The sequence below is a fragment of the Polypterus senegalus genome, chromosome 11 (genome assembly GCF_016835505.1).
Source record: "Polypterus senegalus isolate Bchr_013 chromosome 11, ASM1683550v1, whole genome shotgun sequence".
Classification (NCBI taxonomy): domain Eukaryota; kingdom Metazoa; phylum Chordata; class Cladistia; order Polypteriformes; family Polypteridae; genus Polypterus; species Polypterus senegalus.
The window spans coordinates 152,664,628-152,690,494 of NC_053164.1; the positions used below are offsets into that span (position 1 = coordinate 152,664,628).

Here is a 25,867-nt window from a genome sequence, read left to right on the forward strand (position 1 = left end):
TATCCCTGTGGCGGCCTGATAACATGATTCAGGAGACTAGACAAAAGCCGATACACTTCCATGCTGGCAACAATCCTTCCTGGAATAGTTATTTCCAGGGATTGTTCCTTTAACTGTTTTTGTCAGCGCTTCCAGTACACAAATTAATGTGTGTATCTTTTTGAGAATTTTGGTGAGTGCCTAACTAACTATCATGTTTACATATTCTGAAATTTCACATGTAAACACATTTTATTACCATATTGACTGTATTCACTATTGAAACATACTATTTGAACAGAGTGGACAAGGAGATAAGTTGTAAGCCAAAAATAAGTGGGGAATCATAGAAAGAAGAACAAATGATAATACATTGTCAAAGCCAAAACAAATAAAACAAAATATAAAGTCAAAATTACCTAGCGACCCATAGTCAATGAATCTAATACAATGCAATTACAAAAAGGCTTTAAGAGCATATCCATAAATTTGGGTTCTGATAAACATGTAGTGTCAGTTTAAGTATTGTCACAAAAAAAGATGTCACCTAGCATGACTTCCAGGATTGTGCTGACTTGCAACAGATATGCAAATTAGTGGCACTCACTAAAAAACAATGCCAACCAAACACATCAAGTGAAGAGAAACTCAGACGGTCCCATATTTGGAGCCTCATATATAATGCCATGTGTATAATCATCCTGTTTAATAAAACCCCTGTGTGAATCCAGGTATCCGTGTGTGTGTGTGTCTTCTGGTGAAGTGCGCATGCACGGGATAAAGAGAGAGAGAGACAGACACACACACAGGCGCGTGAGAGACAGACACACACACACAGGCACGCACGAGACAGACACACATACACAGGTGCGCGCGAGACAGACACACACACAAAGACAAACACACAGGCCTGTGCGAGAGAGACACACACACACACACAGGCGAGAGAGACACACACAGACACAGAGGCACGCGCTTAAGAGAGACACACACACACACGCAGGCCCGCGAGAGAGACACACATACACAGGCGCGTGCGTGCATTGTTGCAATGATACTTTTCTTGGTTGTTTATTAAATTACGGATTTTTCAAATGTTCATTTTTTTCCCTGTGCTTAAAACTCATTAAAAAAAAGTGTTTTTAGCGAGCAGGTCGTAAGGCTTAGTGTTATTCAATGTTTTTACATTTAGTTTACTATTATGCTGTGCATTCAATGGTATAATTAACTATATTTGTGCTTAAAAACAAAAAAAATATATATTTACACACAGTTCATATGGTCTGGAATGGATCAATTGCATTTACATACAATCCTATGGGGGAAATTACTTTGGTTCATGACCAAATTGGGTTACAACCAGAGTTTTGGAACGAATTATGGTCGTGAACCGAGGTTCCACTGTATTACTGTCAGACAAAATTACAGACATTTTACGGAAATACAAACCAGTATTACTGAGAGAGAAAATTAAAGACACACAATATAGTGACGCATATTACAGCCATATACAAGGTCCCTTGCCATTTAATATAGACTGCTCCTACTAATGTTTATGCACTACTGTTCTAGCGCTCGTTATTGTAATGGGCTTAATGTCTAGTTTACAATAAAAATTGGCAAACAGACAATGGAAATGTCATTGAAAATTGGAAATGTCTGTACACACACAAAAAAAAATCAGATGTATAACTGAATAAGCAAAGATTCACACTCTCCCTTTATAAATCCCAAACTATGTGAATTTGAATGCATATGCATGCGCATACAGCCCCACCCTGACTCCTGTCCGAATTTTGCATATTTGAATATGCAAATGAATATAAATAGTCCCTTCAATTCAAAGTTTTTTAAAGACAATGGCAAATGCATGTGGAAAAAAAGGAATTTTAGAGAATGCGAAGTGGAAGCTAGAGAAAATATAATGCTTGTTTGCTTTGGCAGTGGTAAAAGCAATAATAGGAAATTGAAGAAGTAATACAGTCTGGTGGAGACACTATAAAGTTCAAGTTCAGAAAGTCACATAGTGCCTGAAATAAGAAAGAAGTGATCAGATATCAAAGTCACTGCAAGAAGGTGAGTCACAGCCCACTGTCTGTTTATTCTGCTTCAGACAATACTGCAAAAGCTGACCACCAGGTGGTGATGGTGCTGTTATGCCCGGCACATCTTCAGGCATTGGCAATGTACAAACCTCTCCCTCAGAATCCACTGGGCGATCATCTGGCTTTGTGCTGACAGATGCTGTTCTGCAGTCACAAAATGCAATAGTGGATGCTGTAAGAGATGTGGTCAATGAACTAAGGAATATAAATGTTGTGTGTATTACTGTGGTATTTCTCTCTACTTACCCTCTACCTAGGGGTAAGCGTACTCATCAGATTCATTACCTACATTGGTCTACTGTTGCACCTTAAGATAAACACATGCATAAACACAGAAACTCAACATTGCCCTATGAAAGACACACACACACAGCTGGCTAATCTCTAGCATTTTAAACCACACAAGTGCCATAGGAATAACACAACCTGTCACTCTTTTGGCACTTCAAGAGACTTACTTATTATTGGCACGAACAACAAACAATGTATTAAAGATATCTCAGACCTTAATATTACTTTTGTTCTCCAAGAATACATTTAAACATACACAGGTTCGGCATCCTTGACTATAGGCCATTTATCAGCCACAAATGCCTTACTTTACTTCCCTACTATGGGGTAGAGCTCTCACCCACAGCCTTAATAAACCTCGCAACACAAAGGTAATGGCAAACCTCTGATGCACCAGGTGCTCAAAGAAATCGACCTTATTACTTCAATCACTCTAGACATTAAGACAAAGCATAGAAAGTTAAAAGTAGCATGGTATTTATTACAAGAACTAGCAGAATACCCACGCTTCGCAGCGGAGAAGTAGTGTGTTAAAGAAGGTACGAAAAAGAAAAGGAAAAATTTTAAAAATAACGTAACATGGTTGTTAATGTAATTGTTTTGTCATTGATATGAGTGTTGTTCTCATATCTATCTATCTATCTATCTATCTATCTATCTATCTATCTATCTATCTATCTATCTATCTATATATGTTGTTCTTATATCTATCTATATATATATATCTCTACCTATCTATATATATATATACCCGCGCTTGGCAGCGGAGAAGTAGTGTGTTAAAGAAGGAAAGAGAAAGAAAAGGAAACATTTTGAAAATAATGTAACATGATTGTCAATGTAATTGTTTTGTCACTGTTATGAGTGTCGCTGTGATATATATATATAGCAAAATACCAGCTTACAGCGATGTCATGTGTTAAAGAAGTTATGAAAAGAAAAGGAAACATTTTAAAAATAATGTAACATGATTGTCAAAGTAATTGTTTTGTGTATTTGGCGGCAGCGTCACGAAGTTGTTTTCGGTAGCTGCATCAGAAAATGTACCACGACGTCTGACACGCCTCCTTTTTACTGTTTTCTCACAGCTTGGATTGCTGCTGTCATATATATACACACACACACACACACACACACACACACACACACATACATACATACATACATACATACATACATATATATATATATATATATATATATATATATATACATACAAACCTATCTACATCATATATACACACACATACATACATACACACACACAAATTATATATATGTGTGTGTATGTATGTATGTATGTATGTATGTATGTATGGGTGTGTGTATATATATATACACATACATATACTTGTGTGTATGTTTGTATGTGTCTATATATGTGTGTATAGGTTTGGTCACTGAGTGCAAGGGAAAAATAATAAATTATAGTCTATAAGTTATTAAACAGTAAAACATTAACGTTTTAAGAAGTACAGGTACATTGAAATTACATTTTCTATGTGAACGCGTTCAAATTTGTGCCTCTGGTAATGTGCCTTACCGGCATTTAAAGAAAATTAGTTTTGTGTCCTCTGCAGTGTTAAGAGAAAGGCTTTGGTTTGGGATAAAAGGAAAAAGGTGTAAAGAAAGGAAAGTTGCCTTTTTCTTTTATATAGTATAGAGAGATGTGTTCGCTGACGTTATGATCGCCTTTTGGGGTCGCGGTGGGTCTTGTGTAGACTGGTGAGACGTCCCCGCCATTAATCGGCTGTGATGGCATTGTCAGTCCTCCACTCGTGTGCGTGTCTTCATAATCCGAGCTGAGGACTTCATAATCGTATACGTGCAAAAGAAAGTGTGAATCGCCTTAATATTATTTTGCCGTGGTGTAGAAAAGGGGTCCTGTGTTTGCACTTGTCTGGGCTATAGCGCAGGGGGAGGATGAAAAAAATTAAAAGTGCTCACTTTGACTTATGGCAGAAGCGCAGTCAGCGTCTCAAAGGCGGCACAGCTATGCACGCGCTGGCTGCTCGACTTTTGCTGGGCAGGAGACCCCAGTTTTTGCAGACACGTTCATGATATCAAAAGTCTCAGCGCTCTTTGGAGGTCATTCATATATATATATATTGCAAAATACCCGCCTACAGCGGAGAAGTAGTGTGTTAAAGAAGTAATGAAAAGAAAAGGAAACATTTTAATAATAACGTAACATGATTGACATTGTCATGAGTGTTGCTGTCATATATATGCCTGCCTAAATAAGTCACCCTCGCTTTGCTCTTTCTTTTTTACCGTTCATTTAATCATGGCTAGTGGCGGAAAAATTATAAAATGGAAGGAGGATGGCTTTACCAAAACAATTATTGATGGCGAATCGATTATTCATAAAGCTTGAATTGGTGATCTGTTTTTCTGTGTTAACCTCATATTTTTCATACTTCTTCTCAAACTAAGGTGGTGCGAGGGTAAAATGAATCGGGATGCGCTGATCAATGTAATCGGTGTACCAGGAAATCATGCATTGACAAAAGCTCCCTTTGCTTGTAATGCAAAGTGTGATTAAATGCATTATTTTTAACGTTATGGAGCACATGCATCGAAGCTTCTCAGCTGTGCTTGTGCTAAGAAAAGGAAAGATTTTAAAAATAACGTAACAAGATTGTCAATGTGACCTTTTGTAAGTAGTGCCTGGAGGATTCAGTGTGGAGAAACTCTAGAGACAGCGTGTGTATTAACTTGTGGATTTTTCTGTGAGTATTTGGTGGCAGTCTGACGAAGTTGCTTCGGAAGACGGCGTTAGCCGAGCTCAGCTCAGAGCGAAATGAGATGAATGGGAGGGGAGATGATGACGTGACTCCCCCACCCACCTTAACTGTCAATCCCCCACAAACACAGTCTCTCGGAATTTGCATAAGCACACCCCTTCACCTACAATTTTAACTTAGTTGCAAAGTGATCAAAACTCTCGTTTATATCCTGCGTCCTCTCATTAAACTTGTATCCCGCATTACCTGTGGGCATGTGAAACGCAGCGGTAGCCTGTCTATGAACTTAATTTAAAGTTTAGGTTTACACCTTGCTTTCTTTCCGAGGTAGCAGCACTCATGAATATGGTAGTATATGTCACTCGCTCGCTTCTTATTGTTTCGCTGCCTTCTCAATTATATAATGCATGTTTTCTTAAGCGCTTTTTGGAGGTCTTCCTGGTTTTCTATGCACTGCGTTGACAGTCAGTTCACGTGATTACGTGGGAGTCGTGATGATGTCACACGAAACTCCGCCCCCCCACGTCTTTCCAGCTCAACTCCATTACAGTTAATGGAGAAAAATACCTTCCAGTTATGACCATTAGGCGTAGAATTTCGAAATGAAACCTGCCCATCTTTTGTAAGTAAGCTGTAAGGAATGAGCCTGCCAAATTTCAGCCTTCTACCTACACGGGAAGTTGGAGAATTAGTGATGAGTCAGTGAGTGAGTGAGTGAGTGAGTGAGTGAGTGAATGAATGAGTGAGTGAGTGAGTGAGGGCTTTGCCTTTTATTAGTATAGATAATAATACCAGTAGGACAAAGAATAATAGAAAATAGGACTGACAGTAAAGTTTGGATATATTTAGTCTTTAGAAAAAGCTTACAAAAAGTTAAAGATGACAAGGATGAATGTCACAGGTGGCTTGTGATCTTGCACTTGTAGTTGTTCATTAGATACTTTTCTGATGATCAGATGGAAATGGCCACACGTTGCCGGTGCCCTCTTCTAACGTTGCTCTGTTCTCTCCTCCTGATGTCTTCGTTCCTTCTTCTTCGTCACTCCTATGTTGCTCTTCAGACGAGGCATATTTATTGTAAAATTCTACTGAGGGTTTTGCAGGATGTGATTATTAGATATTCTAATTGGCTGGTAGCCAATATGATGCAAAGTTTAGTTTTTATACATCTTGAAGTGAGTATGGAAACGGATGTATGCTATTTTTTTGTGTGTACACACTGTTTATACATAAGGCCCTTGGATAGTAATGGTCTATTTTTGGAAACTTAGATACTATTCCTAATAATGTAATATGGTTGTGCATTTGTTTATTTTAGACATATAAGCTTAAATATTGTATCTAAACAGAGGATGACAGAGATAATAAAATGACTCATAGTTAGTATATTTTTGGTCAACACTGCAATGCATTTTCAATAATTTATTGTATTAACTAAGGTTTCAATATACCTAGTACTATAATGATTTGTTTTTTTCTTTTTTTGCAGCTACAGGGATCTATCATGGTTGCCTCCTGTTTCCAGATCTTTGTAGGATTCTCTGGTCTCATCGGCCTACTGATGAGCTTTATTGGACCATTGACTATTGCACCCACCATCTCTCTCATTGGGCTTTCACTGTTTGACTCAGCTGGTAATGATGCTGGGAAACACTGGGGAATTGCAGCCATGTGAGTGATACACAACTGATAAAGGGAATAATGATAAAGCATTTGAAAGCAGAATTTTTTACAATTAACTTTAATTTAAAGTAATATAAGTCAAATCAGAAAAGCAAAATAACAGATTAATTGCAATTATGGTAAAAAAAAAAACACCTAAGGTAAAACAACTCATGAATGTTTCAAGTATGTCATCATTGAAGAAACAGCATCATTAATATTCAAACTGCAGCTCCACTAAACCTGACCCTTTAAATATTTAACCTTAACTGCCTCTTGGTGATATTTGCAAAATGAATATTAATCCCTGCTAAGAAGAAAACTAATTAATTTTATAAAAAATTATATATATATATATATATATATATATATATATATATATATATATATATATATATATATATATATATATATATATATATATATATATATATATATATAAAACATCACTGAAAGTGGATTTTATAAATATTTAAACAGAGGTAGGTCTACTGGAAATTGCGTACTATTAAACAGTCCTGGGTTATGCATACAGTATGCAGATAGCATACAATTAGAACTGCTAGTGAGTTTTTAATTTTTCATTTTTATTTGCATTAATAAAAAATTGAAATGTATAACTACAGTATTAAATAAAGAGAAGATGCAAAAAAGAGGGTGGCACAGTGGTAGCGCTGCTGCCTCGCAATAAGCAGACCTGGGTTCGTTTCCCGGGTCCTCCCTGCATGGAGTTTGCATGTTCTCCTTGTGTCTGCGTGGGTTTCCTCCCACAGTCTAAAGATATGCAGGTTAGGTGCATTGATGATCCTAAATTGTCCATGGTGTGTGCCCTGCGGTGGGCTGGCACCCTGCCCAGGGTTAGTTCCTGCCTTGCACCCTGTGTTGGCTGGGATTGGCTCCAGCAGACCCCCATGACCCTGTTTTAGGATAAAGCGGGTTGGAAAATGACTGACTGACTGCAAAAAAGAGATATGCCAGACAGTTTTATTTTATGGCTTTACAGATATTCATTGATTCAATTAAAAAAGGACAAAAAATAAGTTGTGAAGTGTTTTACATTTATATTGTAAGAGTGAGGATTCAAATATCATGATAAATATGAATTTTAAAAGCAATGTTCTTAGATTCACATATCTATCATAAAATAAATGCAAATAATAGTAACCTCTGACATGTTAGTCAAATTTCTGGATAACATATACAGATTCTCACATTAACTTATGCCAATAGGTAATGCATCTGCCTGCACAGACATTTTCTAACCTGTTTCATAGTCGTAAAGAGCCTGTGCCTGTCTTGCCAGTATTGAGCACAAAGCAAGAACGAACACTGTCACATGGCATACTCAATCACACAAATATCCTCACTCAAACAGCATGTCCTTAGAACTTAGAAGAAAACTGAAATGGCCAGAAAAACTTAGTGGTGCCCTAGTTTGAGGATATTTCTGCAAAAATAAAACTTTTTAGTTTTATTTTAGTTTTTTAGAAGTTTTACTTCTAGTCTAGATTAGTATTTTTTTGGGTTTTGACAATTTGCTGTTCTGACTTCCTCTTGGTATTCTGACAGACCTCAGCATACATCCTAAGAATGTTTTTATTTTGTCCCAATTATTTAATTTCATCTTGTGCTTTTTCCAACTCTGCTTTGCTCGAATATAATTCAACTGAATATATAACAGCATTAAAAAGGAAGCAAAAATTAACCTATAGCTGAACATTAAGCTGTCATTTACTTTGTTTTAATAGTAGGTTTCAAAAATCTTTCCAAGGCTCTATTTTGTTGTACAATATTTGTTAACTGATTCAATATTTTTTTTATTATCTTGTGTGTAGTACATGTGTAAATCTGAATTATTATTCTCAGTTCATAACTGGGCATTTGCATCTAGAGTAAACAAATTAATTTTATTCCTAATTCTATGTATGTTCATTTTAATCCAATTTTTATTATTTCATTCAGTATAACATTGGTTATGTCAGCTAAATATGATTACACCCTCATATTATCAATAATGTGATTTTTTCTTAAAAATGTGTAGTTAAAGATTATAGTTAAAAATCCATTCTGATGTTTAAAGAAAATAGTGTGACCAGAAGATAGAAAAGGTTAGAAAGCATGAGTCAATGTGTAGCCATAAAACAAACAAGACAAAAAAGGAAACATTGAAATGATTATGAAAACCCAAAACATTAATCAGGCAGGAGTCAGATATACAGAGTGAGTCAAAATTATGTTAACACTAATGGTACTGCTATGTATATATTTATATACACTTTACGTCATCAGTGATGGTCATTCCAAGAAATTTAAACTGTTGAATATTTTCACAGTATCTCCTCTGATATAAAAAGGAGTGTAGTCTCTCTCCTGTTTTTTGAAACCGCTAATCACTTTATTGGTGCTACTGACATTAACACATAGATTATTATCATGGCACCACTATATCAGAAAGCAAATATTTTTTCATAAAAGTTGAAAAGTAGCAAGTGTGGAATATTTCTGATTTTAAAGTCAGTAAAATATTGCAAGAATCAACATTTCTAAACCATTTTAATTTAACAGCACAATTCAAAATATATTATTTTCATGTGATTTTTGATAAGGATGGTGTATGGAATAATATTTGTACCTAAATGAAATAAATAAAAAGGGAATTAAAATAAACAATGACATGAAAAAGTACAGAGATATATACTGTATATACAGTAAATGAGTCATTAAATTGTGAAAAATGCATAAATAATTGAAAATCTTCTAAATATTGTGAAATTTGTCATTGGTTTATTTTTGATTCAATAGTGCAGTTACCTTATATTTCATTACCATATGCTTTGCTTTAAAATGGCCTTATTTTTAAAGACCATCTTTATCTAACTACACATTTCCGAATGGCTATTTTATTACCAGCATTATTTTTTTAAATTCCTCTTTTCATGGTGATTACCTCATCATGTCAATCAAAACAACAGGCTAGACCTATTCCTATTGTTTAATAATTTCCTGATCAGTACTTACATCATTGTAGGCAGTGGGCTACCAGAAATCTTCAGCACTACTTGCATTCAAAATGGGAAACACCAAGGCAGTAAGAATTGCATAGTTAGTTTTGAAGACAAAATATATAGTGATAGTTTAACATATTGTAATGTGTACCAAACAACAGGCAAATTTATTAAAGAAAAATAAACATTACTTTAAAAGCCTAACAACCGATTGTTGTTACAATCCACAGGAAATAACTCATAAAGCAACGAATACACACCAAAGACAAGATATTGTTACTCTCAGAATGTTCCTGTCCTTTAACATAATACTCTCTGTCTGTCTCTCTCTCTCTCACATTCATTGTGTATGATCCACATCTCCAGGCCTTTTATTTATCTTCTCTCTGAAAGTCTCAACTTGACATGTTGAATGTGTTGAGGTTCATAGAATGCAGGAGTGGGTTACTTGCACTCAAGCATGTAGCCCCACCAATCTAATGAGCAATCTGTTATTATTCTAACAATGTAGGAATAAAGTAACTCTCCAAACCTTGATGAAGAAGTTCTTTGGATCTTAAAATTGATTGAGCATTATACACGGAAAGATATGTGGAAACATGTCACCTAGAATTTCTAGCTCTGGATGGCCTATGTGATTTCTTTATGGGCAATGTTTGCGCGGTAATAGTATTTATTTAGTCCAACAACTTCTTCAACAATATTTTGAATAGCTATTATCTGTCTGGAATATTTCCAATGGATCATCAGTACTACTCAACATAGTATCATATGTTAAATGATCTCTTTCCATTTTGTCTGCAAAACTAACTATCCCATCTTCCAACTACCTCCACATCTTTGTCAGTAGGAAGTCAAGCAGCAATGAGTATATATTTCTGCAGCCCAGTTCCTCCACCATGGAGCTGTAAGTAAGTGACTCCAGTGGGCAGTCCACACACATCAAGTTAACTCCAATGGGCACCAATAGAGTCTAGATGTATACCTTTAGAATGCCAGCCTTTTTTAACTATTGTTAAGGTGAGCATTGTGGGAGGGTTATCTGAGTCAAATAATGTCATGTACTGCCAAGTAAGTTAGCTCCACCTACTTGGGGTTCCAGGGTCTGGGATACAGAGATACCACACTCAGTAGCAGCAGCACTAAAGTTTTTTGATAGTCTGTCACCTGCAATCAGAGAAATGTAATCAACAACAAAGGATTAACCAATAAGAACATGTTCAACCTAGTGGTCTTTGTCTTGATTGTGAATTATAAAACCATCATAAAAGAGGAATTTTTAAAGAAATAACTGTGGCATTAAAAGAGACATTCAGAAAAGTTTTACTGTTAAATAAAAATAGTTTTTAAAAAAATTTTGAAATAAAACCTGCAGTAATTAAATGTAAGGTAAGCACAATCTTCACACACACACACACACACATATATATATATATATATATATATATATATATATATATATATATATATATATATATATATATATATATATATACTGCGGTGGTTTGGGTTGGGACCCCCGTGACCCTGTGTTCGGATTCAGCGGGTTGGAAAATGGATGGATGGATGGATGGATATATATATATATATGTTTCAATTTGGCACACATAGTATTCCATAATAGTATTACTCTTTTCATGTCAAAATAAATGCATTTCCATAATTAGTTTTTCCTATCTTTTAATTTACAGGACTACATTTCTCATTGTGCTGTTCTCTCAGTATCTACGGCATCTGCCAATTCCACTTCCTACTTACAGCAAAACCAAAAAAATTCACTTCACTCGAGTATACATCTTTCAAATTCTACCAGTAAGTAATCACATTGAGATTATTTTTTGAACTTTTTAAAATAACACAGATTCTATCTCTTTGATTCCTCCATATGTTGATTTTATTAATGGTAAAAGCATTATATACTTCAGAACTATGGCAATAAGTGTGTTAAGGAATTATAAGATACAGTAAAGTGGAGCCATGGGAATAAATACATGGGTTTTAATGACATCAAAATCACTACATAATTTTGGGAACTTCTGTTCATATTATTTTCTTTGATCTGGTGCATTTAATAGTTACTTTCTGGACACCAAAAACGTCAGCACATACGTCTTTCTAAAGGCTACCTAATTATTCTGTGGATTCCTCTGTTCATATTTCCAATATAGAGAACAGCACAGTTGTTTTCACCACTGTCTCTTTGCTAGAGAATAATGTCTTCAAGTTCTGATCAGGTCAAACTGTTTGTGCAAAATAAACAGTTACCTTTATCTGGGTGTATTTTCTCTGGGTACTTCAGTTTTTTCCCTTAATCTGAAATTATAAGACTGAGATTGTAAATAAAATAGCCTGATATAGATAAGTATGTAAAAAACATATAGAGCTGGGGCCTCATGCCTTGCATAGATTCAATACTAAAATGCTGCTTATGACAGAATGGCATAAAAGACATATGTACAAAACAAAAGGTTTTATAAAGCTATACATATGCCACGTCCTACACCAAGTTCCTTTATAAATCTCAGATGAACTTAGAACTATGCGTGTGTGCATGTGCTTTTAGCTACTTCCCATCAACACCCTCTAGTAACCATGCATGGCTTAAGAGATACCCTTTTTGAATATTCATGACCTAATCACCACATAAATTTGGGTCCTGTATATACTTGTGTTTAAGTTATCCTGCGGATAAATCTGGGCTTAATTTTACCGTATAATTTTATAATATCGGTTGTAAAAGTTGAAAGTGTAAAACTCATGCTATTGGTCCAAGAGATTATTCTATGCTAATGTCCACCTAAGAGAGTAACCACAGAGCACACTGCCTTTTTTTTCTATGTATTGTGCCTACATGACCACACGGTAATACCCGAACAATTTCGAACCGACGTTTGCACTGTTTTGTGTTTTTTGTATCTCACACCCTCATATACCTTTATCATAAGAGCATCCCTTATTTACAATGGAGCGTTTGATCAGAAGAAAATGTGAAGCTGGTTTTAAATTAAAAGTTGTTAAAGTGGCAAAAGAAATTGGCAACTCTGCTGCTGCAACAAAGTTCGATGTGTCAGAGGAACTGGTGCAAGATTGGAGGAAGCAAGAAGATGTAAAAAAATAAATAAGTGTCGCATTTTTGAATGGGTGCATAAGTTGGGGTCCGATTTTATGATCGATTTTTCGGGTTTCATGACCCGACTTATACGCGAGTATATACGATATGTTCCAGAGTGACTTTTTTAATTTCAAACCATGGAGGAACATGGGGAGAAAAACAAAACTTCACTGAATGAAACTGATTTTAAGGAGAGCCAGGGGACCTGCCCCAACCAACTGATGTAATTTTTTGCAACAATAAGTCTCAAATAATTTTTTAAAGCCACAGATGATGTAAATATGTTAATCAACGGTGCGGCCTCATAATAATGATCATGTTGCACCTCCCCAGTTAGATACTGGGAGTAGGTACTTACAACACATATGTTTTCTATATTTCATGTGATGTCTGACATTGTCCCTCTGGAAAATGGCACTTGATAAATTTATTATGAAAAGTATGATAGTCAACAGAAACTCCTTCATGTATTGTCACTTGGTCATACTGTCTTTAAAAAGTAGCATAAGCAACTAGTACACACTGAGTTGATGGCTTGTCACTTGAGAAGGTTGACCAGACTACACAATTGTATTCAAATTAATTTGATATCAAGTAGGGAGAATGTCTTTTAAAGATTGCTTGATTTATATCATGGATAGAGTTCAGACTCTTCAAGTCATAGCAGCAAGTTCTGAAACATCATCTGTCAATTTAGATCATGGAAAACAATGAAATGTATGCTATTGCACAATCTACCAGTCTTCCTGCGGTATTGTTACTCAGAGCCTTCCAAATCTATCCCAAAGGGTATGGACAGCCTTTTCTTGAAATTACAGGTATTTGTTACACCACTTCTGTTTTTGCTGAGGACATGACCTTCACAAAGTCAAGCAGTTTGGCCCTTATTAATTTGATGACGTGGGAAGCACAAGCATCCCAGATTTTCTAAATATATCTGTTTATCCTCTTCTCATGGCTACCCCATGTGTAGTGAAGTGTATTTAAGACTGTTAAACAACAGATTGTGCTTTGCAGGTTCTCCTTGGAATCACCATGTCTTGGCTTATCTGTTACATACTCACGGAATATAATGCCTTGACATCAGATCCCCTGGCCTACGGCTACCAGGCACGGACTGATCTCAAAGGAAATGTCATTGGTAGAGCACCTTGGTTTCGATTCCCCTATCCAGGTAAGGAGTTTGATAGTTATGATAGTTATTAGACATCCAATCCAATAATACTGTTGAGAAATCTTTTTCTCTATGATGATATATCATTTGTATTGGTGATAGTATTTTTAATGTGTTGTTCTTGTCTGGAGCTATTGGGTTCATTCATTTTGAAATATATGTCTCTCAACTGTTAAAAATTATACTTATTAGCTTCTTAGTTCTGTAACTTCTCTGTATCAATATCTGTGTAGAGTCCCTTGTACTGTATATACAGTTATAGGATTTTTTATACTGGATGACAACAACAAACTTGTTGAAAGGAAACCCTCTGAATCGCTCTGACATAGCTATAATATTTGACCCATGTCATGCTTTACAAGAGAAAATACATATATCATTTTAGATTATGTTTGTATACATACATGCAGGTTCTACTGAAATAATTTGCTTTATATTTGTTGTTATTATTAACAGTGCACAGTGACACTGGTAAAATATTCCAGAATATAAACATAGCATCTTTCTAGTTATTTAACTTCTAATAAATAGCTGATGGAACCCTTTCAGTGTGGTTTCAAAGCAGATGTGTAACTACTCTGCTTTGAGTATGTAATGGCAGCAGACTCTGGGGAAATTTGTATTATAATTCTGTTAGACATAAGTGCACCATTTGATAATGTCAAGCATATACTGTCCCTTCTGGCTATTTCTAGCATTGCTCTCCAGTGGTTTATGCATCTGATTGGTGACAGCAGGTCCAGTTCAGCACTAGTAACACAAGGAGTTCCTCAAGTCCCGAGTCCTCTACTGTTCTTTATTGATATACTTTCCCCTGCCATATTATTTGTAGCTTTGGACTGGGTTATCATTTCTTTGTGAATGATGCTCAAATATATTTCAGTGTTAAACATTTCTCAGTTTTATCAACTTACAAATTACCTCAGTGAAATTAAAACCTGGATGGAACAAAACTTTTTAAAATTAAACTGCAACATAACTATCCATCCATCCATCATCCAACTCGCTTCATCCTAACACAGGGTCACGGGGGTCTGCTGGAGCCAATCCCAGCCAACACAGGGTGCAAGGCAGGAATAAACTCCGGGCAGGGTGCCAGCCCACCACAGGGCACACACACACACACACACATACACACACACCCACACACCAAGCACACACTAGGGACACTGTAGGATCGCCAATGCACCTAACCTGCAGGTTTGTTGGAGCCTATCCCAGGTAGCAAAGGGTGCAAGGGAGGAACATCCTTGGACAGGGTGCCAGTCCACCATAGGGTGAGCACACACCCCCCAATCAAACACTAGGGACAATTTAGGGTCACCCAATTCACCTAAACTGCATGTCTTTGGACTTGGGAGGAAGCCGTAGCACCCAGAGGGAACCCACGTAGGCAGGGGAAGAACATGCAAACTCCACGCAGGGAGGACCCGGGAATCTAACCCAGGTCTCCTTACTGTGAGGCAGCAGTTCTACCACTGCGCCACCCTTCCACCCGCAACATAACTAAAGCCATGCTAATTAGCACTAAAGTTCAGTTTTAAAAAATTAACTCATTTTCAGTCACTGTTGGTGATGATATCATCTTACCTACCTCTTCTGCTATTAATCTTTGTATCATTTTTGATCCCACTTGTTTTTTAACCCATTGAAATTTTCTTACTTCCACCTTCATAACATATCCCATGTTCGCTCATCCCTGTATGCTTCTAATACTGAGAAACTGAATTATTAGAAACATGAATTATGACATACTTCATCAACTATTGTAACTGCAGGTGCCTCTTCTTATGTTTTATCACAGCGCCATCCGGTTCAAAACTCTGCTGAAAGAGTCTTTACATAGACCGCAACAGCAAGCATCCATCTTGCTCTCTCTTCATTGGCTCCTTGTGTCTTATAAGAGTATAACATTTAATTAATAACCTACAAAGCTTTAAAAGGTCATGGAACAGACTACATCAGCTGACTCAATTCATTTCATTAAGACAACTTAAAACTTATTTCTTCAGCAAGGCATTTAACTTACCCTGACATTCCGACCCTTCTGTCAGTTTACCTCTTTGTCCAAATGCTCAAGATGGTTTGGCTTTGTATCACAAATTATGTTATTTATTCAGGGTTTTCTTGAAGTATTTTGCATTTTTTGTGTTTTCAGTCTGGTTTGTTGACTCTCTAGGGACATTCAAGAGTTGAGATGATGTTATTTTGGAGGAATTAGGTGGATTGAATTGCAAAGTTTTCTTTTGCTAAATGGACTCTTCTCATCTACATTTTTCTAATGTTCTAATGTTCTGTTACTCTCCTGTTGAAAACAAAGTGTTCTCCGCCATAATAAAGTCTAACCTAATATGCAGATGATTGTAAAACAGTCAATTTCTTTACAGTACCACTGCTTTTGTATTTTTTTCAGGTCAGTGGGGTAAGCCAACTGTAAGTGCAGCTGGGGTGTTTGGAATTCTGGCTGGTGTGGTTTCTTCCATGGTAGAATCAGTTGGGGATTACCATGCTTGTGCTCGACTCTCTGGTGCTCCTCCCCCCCCCAAACATGCCATCAATAGGGGAATAGGAATTGAAGGAATTGGATGCCTCCTGGCAGGTGCATGGGGGACAGGAAATGGGACCACCTCCTACAGTGAAAATGTAGGAGCACTTGGGATCACCAAGGTAGGTTGTAAAAGCATCTAGTTATTACAGAGAAAGGCAAGTAAGCATTTTGTTTTGTTCGTGAGAACACAGAGAATCAAGAAATTTATTTTCACTTATTCCTAGGTGACAACATAAAATGATTTAAATAGTTCAAAGAAAGAGTTTTATTTGTCTCAAGGTAATAGAATACCCTACTGCTGTCATTTCAAAAATGCAATGTAACAGAAAAGAAATAGCAGTGGAAATCCTATATTTTACTGTAATAACACTACCAAATTAGGATTTTCCTACCTATCCTTATAAAATGTGTTGAATAAAGCTTCTTGCATGAAAATGAAGGGTGATGGGTTTTTGAAAACATTAATTAATTTGAAATTTGGAAGTTTTTCATACTTGTATAAATTACTTTAACTTGTCATACATCTATACTGTTAACCTGTCAAAAATTTTCTCTGGAAATCTCATCTTAGTTTGACATGTAATGCCCAATTCTGACAATGTAAAAGCACAGCGAATATATGCTTCAATATTTTGTGACAGCTAAAGAGAAACCCAGCTGTCATTAAATTCTTGTTTTTATAAGAGTTTGTCAGAAAAACCCATCAAATATAGAGTGATCTAGATATTGTTTCTGATTAGAATCTATTCCAAAGCTGAAGCCTGGTATGCACAAATCTCACAATATTTTACCAAGTTCATGCAAAACTTATCATTTTTGACAAAAGTGCATAGTATACCTAGTACATTGAAAATGACTTATTTACTATTTTCGCACAAGCAGGTTAAAAGAAATCAAAGCTTTGTCAATATTATTTATCATTAATGAACGTTAGTTTTTCTGTGAGGGTGACTTGAAAGGACTATATGTCCTATGAAGTGTTCTCTCCTTCTTTGTGCCAAATGTTGCATGATAGAACACAACAAATTTGACAAATTAGAGGAGACCGTTCAGTCCAGAAAGCTTGTTTGTTCAGATTTTAACTTCCTGCATGCCTGCAAAGGGTTGAAATAGCTTCAGGAAATGGATGACTCATTCAGAGGCCGATTTCAACACATCTAGTTTTGTTTCTTTGATTATTTCACTTTGTTGTATATAATAAAAGCTAGAGGGAGGTACATTCATATTGAGTTCATTGGGTCACTTTGGTCAATTCTATTTATGAATTCTGTTGTATTTTATTTTTTCTTAAGCACAAAATGTGTTACTGAGTAATAAAAGCTTATAGAGACATACATGACCTGGTTTGCCTTTTTCTTTTGAATTTGTTGCAGTTGTTATTTTCACATTTGAGCAACATTAACATTTTGGAAGGTAAAACTGCCCACCTGTTGTCTCTTCCACTGATTATATCATTTAGCCAATGTTCATTCTTCTCAGTCAGTGTGAGATGTAGACTCAAATGGCTAAGATGAAGTGGGACACTGCAGCAGTAAGAAGAGGAACTTTACTGGTGTGAACTGTAGAGAAGCTTATCAGTTTGCCCTAAACTCAAAGAAACACTCACAAGGACAAAAGTGTAAAAATATAAAGGGAATTTATTAGTGGAAGGTCAACATAACAGAGAGAAATGAAAACATAACACATTATAAAAAAAAAACAAAACAAAACAACAGCCTAACACCCCAGGGAGCCTGTCTGTGCATACAGTTGAGCCTTTCTGCAACATGGGGGGTCTGGTCCACATACTCAAAGCACTTGAGCAGTCCTCCCCACACACCTTCCACACTGTGGTCTCTTTTTACTTCAGGATATGCTCCCAGAATCCCTTTTTTGTTACAAGATGAGCCATAGATACTATATAAACCTTATTCCACACTAAAATAAATATATTTGAAAGTAACTATTTTCAGTTTTCTTTTACCAACAGTATTGGCTGATGCAGAGAAGTCAGGAAAAGACTATTCTACACTAAAGATGAGATCACAAAGGCAATTATCATAAAAAAATGAAATGATTACATGACAATCATAATGTCAGTGTTTAACTCTGTTTACTTCCTCCACAGTGCTGTGTGAGACCTGGCATTTTCAAATTTATATACTTGGGAGAGTATTTTGAAAAGATTTGTTTTCAATGGCCAAAAATGCCTTTTCAGTATAGATGGATGGTCAAAGTTGATACAATAGATGTGTTATCCATTTTAGTGTGGACTAGGTCTAAGTATATTGAGACCAGACAGGCTGTCCTCACTCTATAACTTAAAGTAGTCAGACACACTGCCCTCTAGTGACGTGGGTGTACTTATTATACACTAATAACAGTTCCCCACTTCCCTCCAGTATTCACTCTGTAGCACCCTCTGTTGGCTATAAATAGGGTTGCTATGTGAATTCCATTCACATTGGCCTTAAGTGAATTTGCACTTGCATCATGACACTCAACTGCATTAACTGCTTTCAGTTCAAAAATTCCTTACATAGTAGTCTGTCACTGTGATTTCTCATCAGTCATTAAGTTGTCCACACATCTACTCATTATTTTTCTAGTCTGCCTTTAACATTTCACACCTAAAAAAATGAAAGTCTACCCTAGCAGGAAACAGCCCTGAATGGGGCACCAATCTATCAGAGAGCATGCTCATGTAAACACCCACTGGAATCAAACTAAAATAATACAGGTTTGCCAATTAATCTAATATCCATCCATCCATTCATCCATCTAATGTGTAAACTTCTTGGGCAAAGATGCCAAACTCAGACCAGAGAGAGCCACAGTGGCAGCAGGTTTTCATTCAAGTCACACTTCTTTTACCCTAATTTTAATTGGCCTTCTTTTTAAGACTTAGAACCCTAAATTATTTTCCCCTTAATCAACAATCAAACCCTAATAATATGTAAAGTGAGTCAATACAACAAGCGTGTGTCTATCAGGTGAAAGCCTGAGAAATATCGATCTATTTTGATCCACAAAACATTTTGATGGTGCCTTAAGGTAAGGTCAGGCTGGGGAACATGCACTGGTACAATGTGTTGCCATTCCCACCACACAATGAAATAGCTAGGGATCCAGGTTGGCACCCCCCCTAGGCAGACATAAGGTCCAGTCCTACCTTCCAGAAATGACCATCCATCTTCCACAGCCAGGTGTTATATGAGCATCACCTTGGCCTGGTCCAGCTGCTTGGGTCCTCAACAAAGAGGATCCTGCAAGCTGAATCACTTTCGCAGAATAAGGCCACATGGCCATCGTACCGTAACTGACACTCCCTCATAATGCCGGTAAAGTTCCTCACTTGGGAATCCGTGAGCAACCGCTTGTTCAACACAAAGTCAAACCAGCAGTACCCAAAGATTTTCAGAAGAGACACTGGATAACATCTATGTCTTGCAACCATATTGCAAAAAAGGGAACACCAGGACTCTAAAGGTTTGGACCTTTGTCCTTTTGCAAATATATCAAGAGTGCCACACACCATTTTCCTGCAACCTCATGCCTCCCCATGCTCTCATAATCCGTTTACTGACTTCATAGAAAGAGTCACTAGAGGCATGAATGTCAATGCTGAATTAAATAAATGTATCGACATGGTCGACACTATCTCACTGCAAACAGACACACTACTGATTGCTATGCCCAAGTGGTCATTAAAGGCCTGGATCTTGGTTTTAACCCTGGACATTCGCAACCCCTGACACTCAGACTCCTCGCTCAGTCTCTTGAGAGCCATGGGGGACTTCCATAGCCTTCCATTGACTCTGCGAAAATTACAGCATTGTCAGCAAAGTCAAGACCAGCTAGGTTAGGGAAGGCTGCAGGGATCTGTGGTATTTGGGGTGAACTTTTCCAGGTTGGTGGTAAGGATGTCCTCATGGCATAGCAAGCAATCTTTGCTTCCATTTGAGAGATTGGTGTCATCCCAACTGACTGGAAAATGGGACTTGTCTATCTGGAAAGGGAAGGGTAATTGCCTGGATTACAGCAACTGCAGGATGGTAACAATGCTCTTGGTGCCAGGTAAGGTCCTTGCTAGAGTCATCCTCAATAGGACCAGTGGTCACTTACTCACCTACCCAGCAACCGGAGCAGTCTACTTTTACGCCTAAGAAGTCTACCATTGACCGCATCCTGACAATGAGGGTTCTACTCGAGCAAAAACGAAATATAGGCAAAGTTCCTTTGCAGTCTTTGTTGATTTTGTAAAGCGTTTGACTCAGTTGATTGATCTGCCCTGTGGGACATCCTGAGACTTTGCGGAATCCCCCTAAAGTTGCTGGATGTCATGGCCGGCCTTTACATGTGCAGTGCAGAGTGGAGGCAGAACCTCTGTGTTTTTCTTAGTTGATTCTGGGACTTGTCAAGGATGTGTTCTTGCTCCTTGATCAATGCTTGCATGAATTGGATGCTGGGCAGGGTCATTAGGTCCTGCGGCTGTGGGGCATCTGTTGGTGAAGAAAGATTCACTGGTGCCCTAAGGTAAAAGAAAATCAACACTTTTGAAAATGACTTGTGTGTCAGAATATCAGCTCCAGCAAAGCATGGAATTAAATAATTGGTTTCATTAAGAAGAAGATTTGGCTTCTAATTACTAAATTGATTGAATTTTGAGGTCGTCATCCTAGGTGGTCATATGCTGGCTCATTTTACATTTTATTTTTGTTTAGCTGCTAGTTAATAAAAAAGAAACAATTAAAAGGTCTGAGTCCTAAAAAGCAAGTCAATTATAATTAAATAAATGTAGTCTGTTCAAAAAGACACAGTAATTAGTTAAATGGAGAAAGAGGTTATAACGAAACCATGACGCTTTCGTGATCCTCCAGGGTCTGAATCTGACCCCATCATGAAAAATGGTCACAGACACATAGAGAGCTGTGAAACTCCACACAAATTGTGTCCAGGTCAGCATCCAAATCCAGGCTTCTGGAGCAGTGAGGTAGCAGTACTGACAATTTGCACCACAGTAATCCTGTTTGCTCTGAATTTACTTTCAATATTCCTTTGTAGCTGTAATTGGGTTTCTCTAAGAAGACAATAACATTTTCTCTTGGACACAATTTACATTTATGTGTTTTACAATAATTTTGTTAATACATTTAATATATTTTTTCCTCTGTCAGGTTGGTAGCAGGATAGTAATTGTAGCCAGTGGATTCCTAATGATAATAATGGGACTGTTTGGGAAGATTGGCGCTATTTTTACAACAATTCCCACTCCAGTTATTGGAGGCATGTTTCTTGTAATGTTTGGAGTAATAACTGCTGCTGGAATTTCCAACCTTCAGGTATTTACATACTTTTATTCATGTAAGATTAGTTTAATTTTACTTGATGTTTAGTATGCACTAAATGATTTTGGATTCTACTTTGTTATTTTAAATTGCAGTTTTCTTTGTTATGGTGTGGTTTAGGAAAGGCACTATGTTGAATAGTGCTACATTTTGTGATTTATACTAAAACTTAAAATCCTATCAGCAATCTTCCTTATAATGAATTAAGGAATATGGAGCCTACCTTGACTGTGACCAGTGTAAGAAAGAAACCATCCTTAGACATGGCATACTCTTATATACAGTAGTTAAAAGGCCAGTATAGCTGCTAATAAGCTTCACAGAATTTTTTTGGATAGTAGTAATCAAATTGTTACAACATTTATGGTTGACTTTAAATCTGGTAGATTTATGAAACATGGTGTTTCATAAATTGTCACAAAATTATTTTGAAAATAGCAGTTATTCTGTAATAGGAATACCCAAGTGTTATGCATCAATCAGAACGTCCCAATCAATAGATTTCAACCAATGTGATTAACTCACCCAACGACCGAGCAAACACAACCTACAGGCTGAAAACAGGAAACAGCATTACACATTTGTTCTGATTTTTCATGTGCTCTCACATATTACTTCACAACCCAACAGCAAATATCTACAAGTGACAAATCAGTACTTACAGTATATTCCCGTGATCATAACAAGCCCAAGCACATTATTGCACGATACATCAATCCTGAGATATCCTCCAAATAAGAGGAGATGCGGGCCACCTTTGGCAGATACCACCTCACATTTCTGGGTCATTAGCTAGGACTCAATAGGTCACACACTCACAACCCTTACACCATTGGTTTGCAGCGACTGTGTCCATATAAGAACATAATGAGACACAGCTGGGGTGTGCTTAATCAACTATAAGTCTCTCAAAGAGGCATGGCACATCAATAGAAAACAGTAGCAGAGCATCAAAGAACATCATTGAGCATCGTTTTCACTTATTTTCCAGAAAAAATGGCTTGAAGTCAACCAAAATACACTTTGAGCAAAGTTTTGGAGGCTAACTCCAAAGACTTGGCAGATTTTGAGTCCGCTAAGCAATTGCTGAGCAATTACTCTATGAAATTCATATTTAGTTTTGTTCTGATCAGTGTAGATCCTTATTACTTGAAAATATCCATCCATTTTCTAACCCGCTGAATCCGAATACAGGGTCACGGGGGTCTGCTGGAGCCAATCCCAGCCAACACAGGGCACAAGGCAGGAACCAATCCTGGGCAGGGTGCCAACCCACCGCAGGACACACACAAACACACCCACACACCAAGCACACACTAGGGCCAATTTGGAATCGCCAATCCACCTAACCTGCATGTCTTTGGATAGTGGGAGGAAACCGGAGCGCCCGGAGGAAACCCACGCACACACGGGGAGAACATGCAAACTCCATGCAGGAGGACGGGAAGCGAACCCAGGTCTCCTAACTGCGAGGCAGCAGCGCTACCACTGCGCCACCGTGCCGCCCTACTTGAAAATATTATTTGTTATATTGACAGTGGCACCATCAAGCAGCAATAATGTACATTTTATAATGCATAATATGTATATATTACATATAATGTGTAACATGCATGGATACAAGTTAAAATGCACAAAGAGTCTTTTATTTTAGGAAACTCTTTGACTAATGCATTTCCCACCCCAGCCCCAAGTACAATAAGCACAGCAGAACAAAATAACTCTTTTTCCCTTTTCTGTCTCCTTCACTCCTCATTGCAGGCTTTGTCCACCTTCCACCCGACTCTGGCTTGTCCTTCTGAGGCAGGCAGCTCCTTTTTATGTAGGAGTACTTCTGGTCTTCCATAAAAATGGTCTGAAAGCATTGAACACTGAGACGGAAACCCCATGAAATAGGGCTCCCTAGTCCCAGCAGCACCCCCTGGGGACACCCATGGAACTCAACAGGACTGAGTTGAAGAACTCCATGTCCCATGCAGCCCTGTGGGAATCTGAGGCCCCACTGCAATTCAGGGGCGCTGCCATCTTGTGCTCTGGGGTAGATAATGCTTTGTGCATGCTCTCTCCCCTGGTCCTTCCTTCTTATGGGTGTCCTTGCTGGGTAATGCTGCCAGCCATCCCTTGCAGTATATTGCAATGCATATTTCTTCACCTACATTCATTACTGTTGCATAAAAATATTTACACAAAGGTATTTTTATATGATTTACTGTTTCATGTGCAATAAAATTGTTCTGAACCTGGATTACCGTTTGGAGAGGTTTTGGATAGGGGAGGGGGGCCCATGGTGCCAAATGCTGTAACTATTTATATGTTTGTGTTATAAACATGAAATTTTAGACAGGTACAGTTGACATGTCTGGAAACACTTCAGAGGTTAAAACCTGCCCTGGCATTACTTGCACATGAGATATACGGTATCAGAAAAAAATAAAAAAAAAATACTGTGAGTGCCTATTTTTTTCCTAGTTTAGCAGTAGATTCTAAATAAAGGAATATTTAAATTTGACACAAACAAATATTCTATCACATTTGAGAAGTTATCTGTCAGGTTTTAGAGAGAAAAGACGGTCCTGCCTTTATTTCTTGAATAATAAGGCTTTATTTTGGGGTAGCCTCCTCATGCGGAGATTGCTGAAATATATCCACAGGGTGTAAAGGGATGTATTACAATTTCAGGGTTATGGGGAAACAGGGCATACTGGACAAAGATAGAAAATCACCATTGAAAAAGGCACCAGTGTACTGCAGGGTACATTCATAACACTCTCATTATCACTCACGCAGGGCCAATTTAGTGTCTCCATTAACCCTAACCTGCACTTTTAAAACTAAAGGTGGCATAGTGGTTCTGCATTTATGGTTCCAAAAAGACTCATCTGCATTAAGCTTCCAGAAAGAACCTTTATTTATTTTGATCTGTAACTGGCTCCATACAGTAAATAACCATGAATAGATTTTAAAAGAACTCTTACTGCATAAAATAACACAGACTAAATTTAGGGGTTTTAATCTGTTAGTGTCCTGCTCCTAACTAGCAAAAATATTTCAGTTTTTATTTTCTTTGTCTAAACATTAGGAAGTTTTCCAAAGCACAAGGAACCAACTTGATATGCAAAAAATCCTCCCTAGAATGAAATGGTGCTTTGTCAAGCAATAGTTCTACAAGGACCCATACAAGCCAGAAAAGAACAATAAAATGCCATTAAAGAACTGTTATTTTTAGTAGCGTGCTCAACTTTCTGATGTAGGAGGAAACCAGAGTACCCATGGATGAAAAAAATGAAGAAGACATTATCAGAACATGTAAAGTTAACATTAACTGAGACTGAATTAGGATTTGAACACAAGACTCCAGAGCTGTGTGTTAGCTGTTGCAATCGTTGTGTCACCTAGCTGTACACTTTAAATCAAATTTCCATTCATTTCAGTTTAATGCAGTGAACTGTATTTTAGCATGTAGCATGTGTTATTTGTTAAGCTATACCTACCAACAAGAATAGGACTGAAATTGACAACAGTAAAGAAATATAATAATATGCATAACTAGGACACTATCACTTTGATGCTCATGTTGTAAGGTGACTAAAGTTTGTTCTTCTACATATTGTCTAGTGTTGTACTTAATTTTCTCCTTTTGACATTTTTTTGTTGTCACTAGTCTATGGAAGACACCCAAGTAAGAATCTCTTTGTAGGGTATGCACATGACAATGAACTTGAAATCAGTATTAGTGACTCATAATTATATCCATTTTGACTGATGCTCAGAACAAATACTTGAGTCTTAAGTTACAAATGTTGTAATATAAGAAATAAATATGAAATTTATAAAAATATGGGAGCCTTTTTATGAAAAAAAAAATCAATTTGCTTCTCATAAAATTTCAGAATGCAGCTGACCAGGGGGAAGTTGGA

The 25,867-nt window shown here is 37.1% G+C and overlaps 1 protein-coding gene across 5 annotated transcripts in view; it reads left to right on the forward strand.

Moving 5' to 3' along the window:
* zgc:110789 (Xan_ur_permease domain-containing protein) overlaps positions 1-25,867 on the forward strand; it is a 185,044-nt gene that overhangs the window by 138,364 nt on the left and 20,813 nt on the right. For all 5 annotated transcript variants that reach the window (XR_005635637.1, XR_005635636.1, XM_039769943.1 and 2 more), the window contains 5 exons: positions 6,612-6,793; positions 11,481-11,601; positions 13,919-14,075; positions 16,489-16,742; positions 21,780-21,944. Coding sequence is in view for 3 of the 5 variants with exons in the window: in XM_039769943.1 (XP_039625877.1) it covers positions 6,612-6,793; positions 11,481-11,601; positions 13,919-14,075; positions 16,489-16,742; positions 21,780-21,944 (879 nt within the window). In the remaining 2 variants the exon portion in view is untranslated. The remainder of the gene's footprint in view (positions 1-6,611; positions 6,794-11,480; positions 11,602-13,918; positions 14,076-16,488; positions 16,743-21,779; positions 21,945-25,867) is intronic.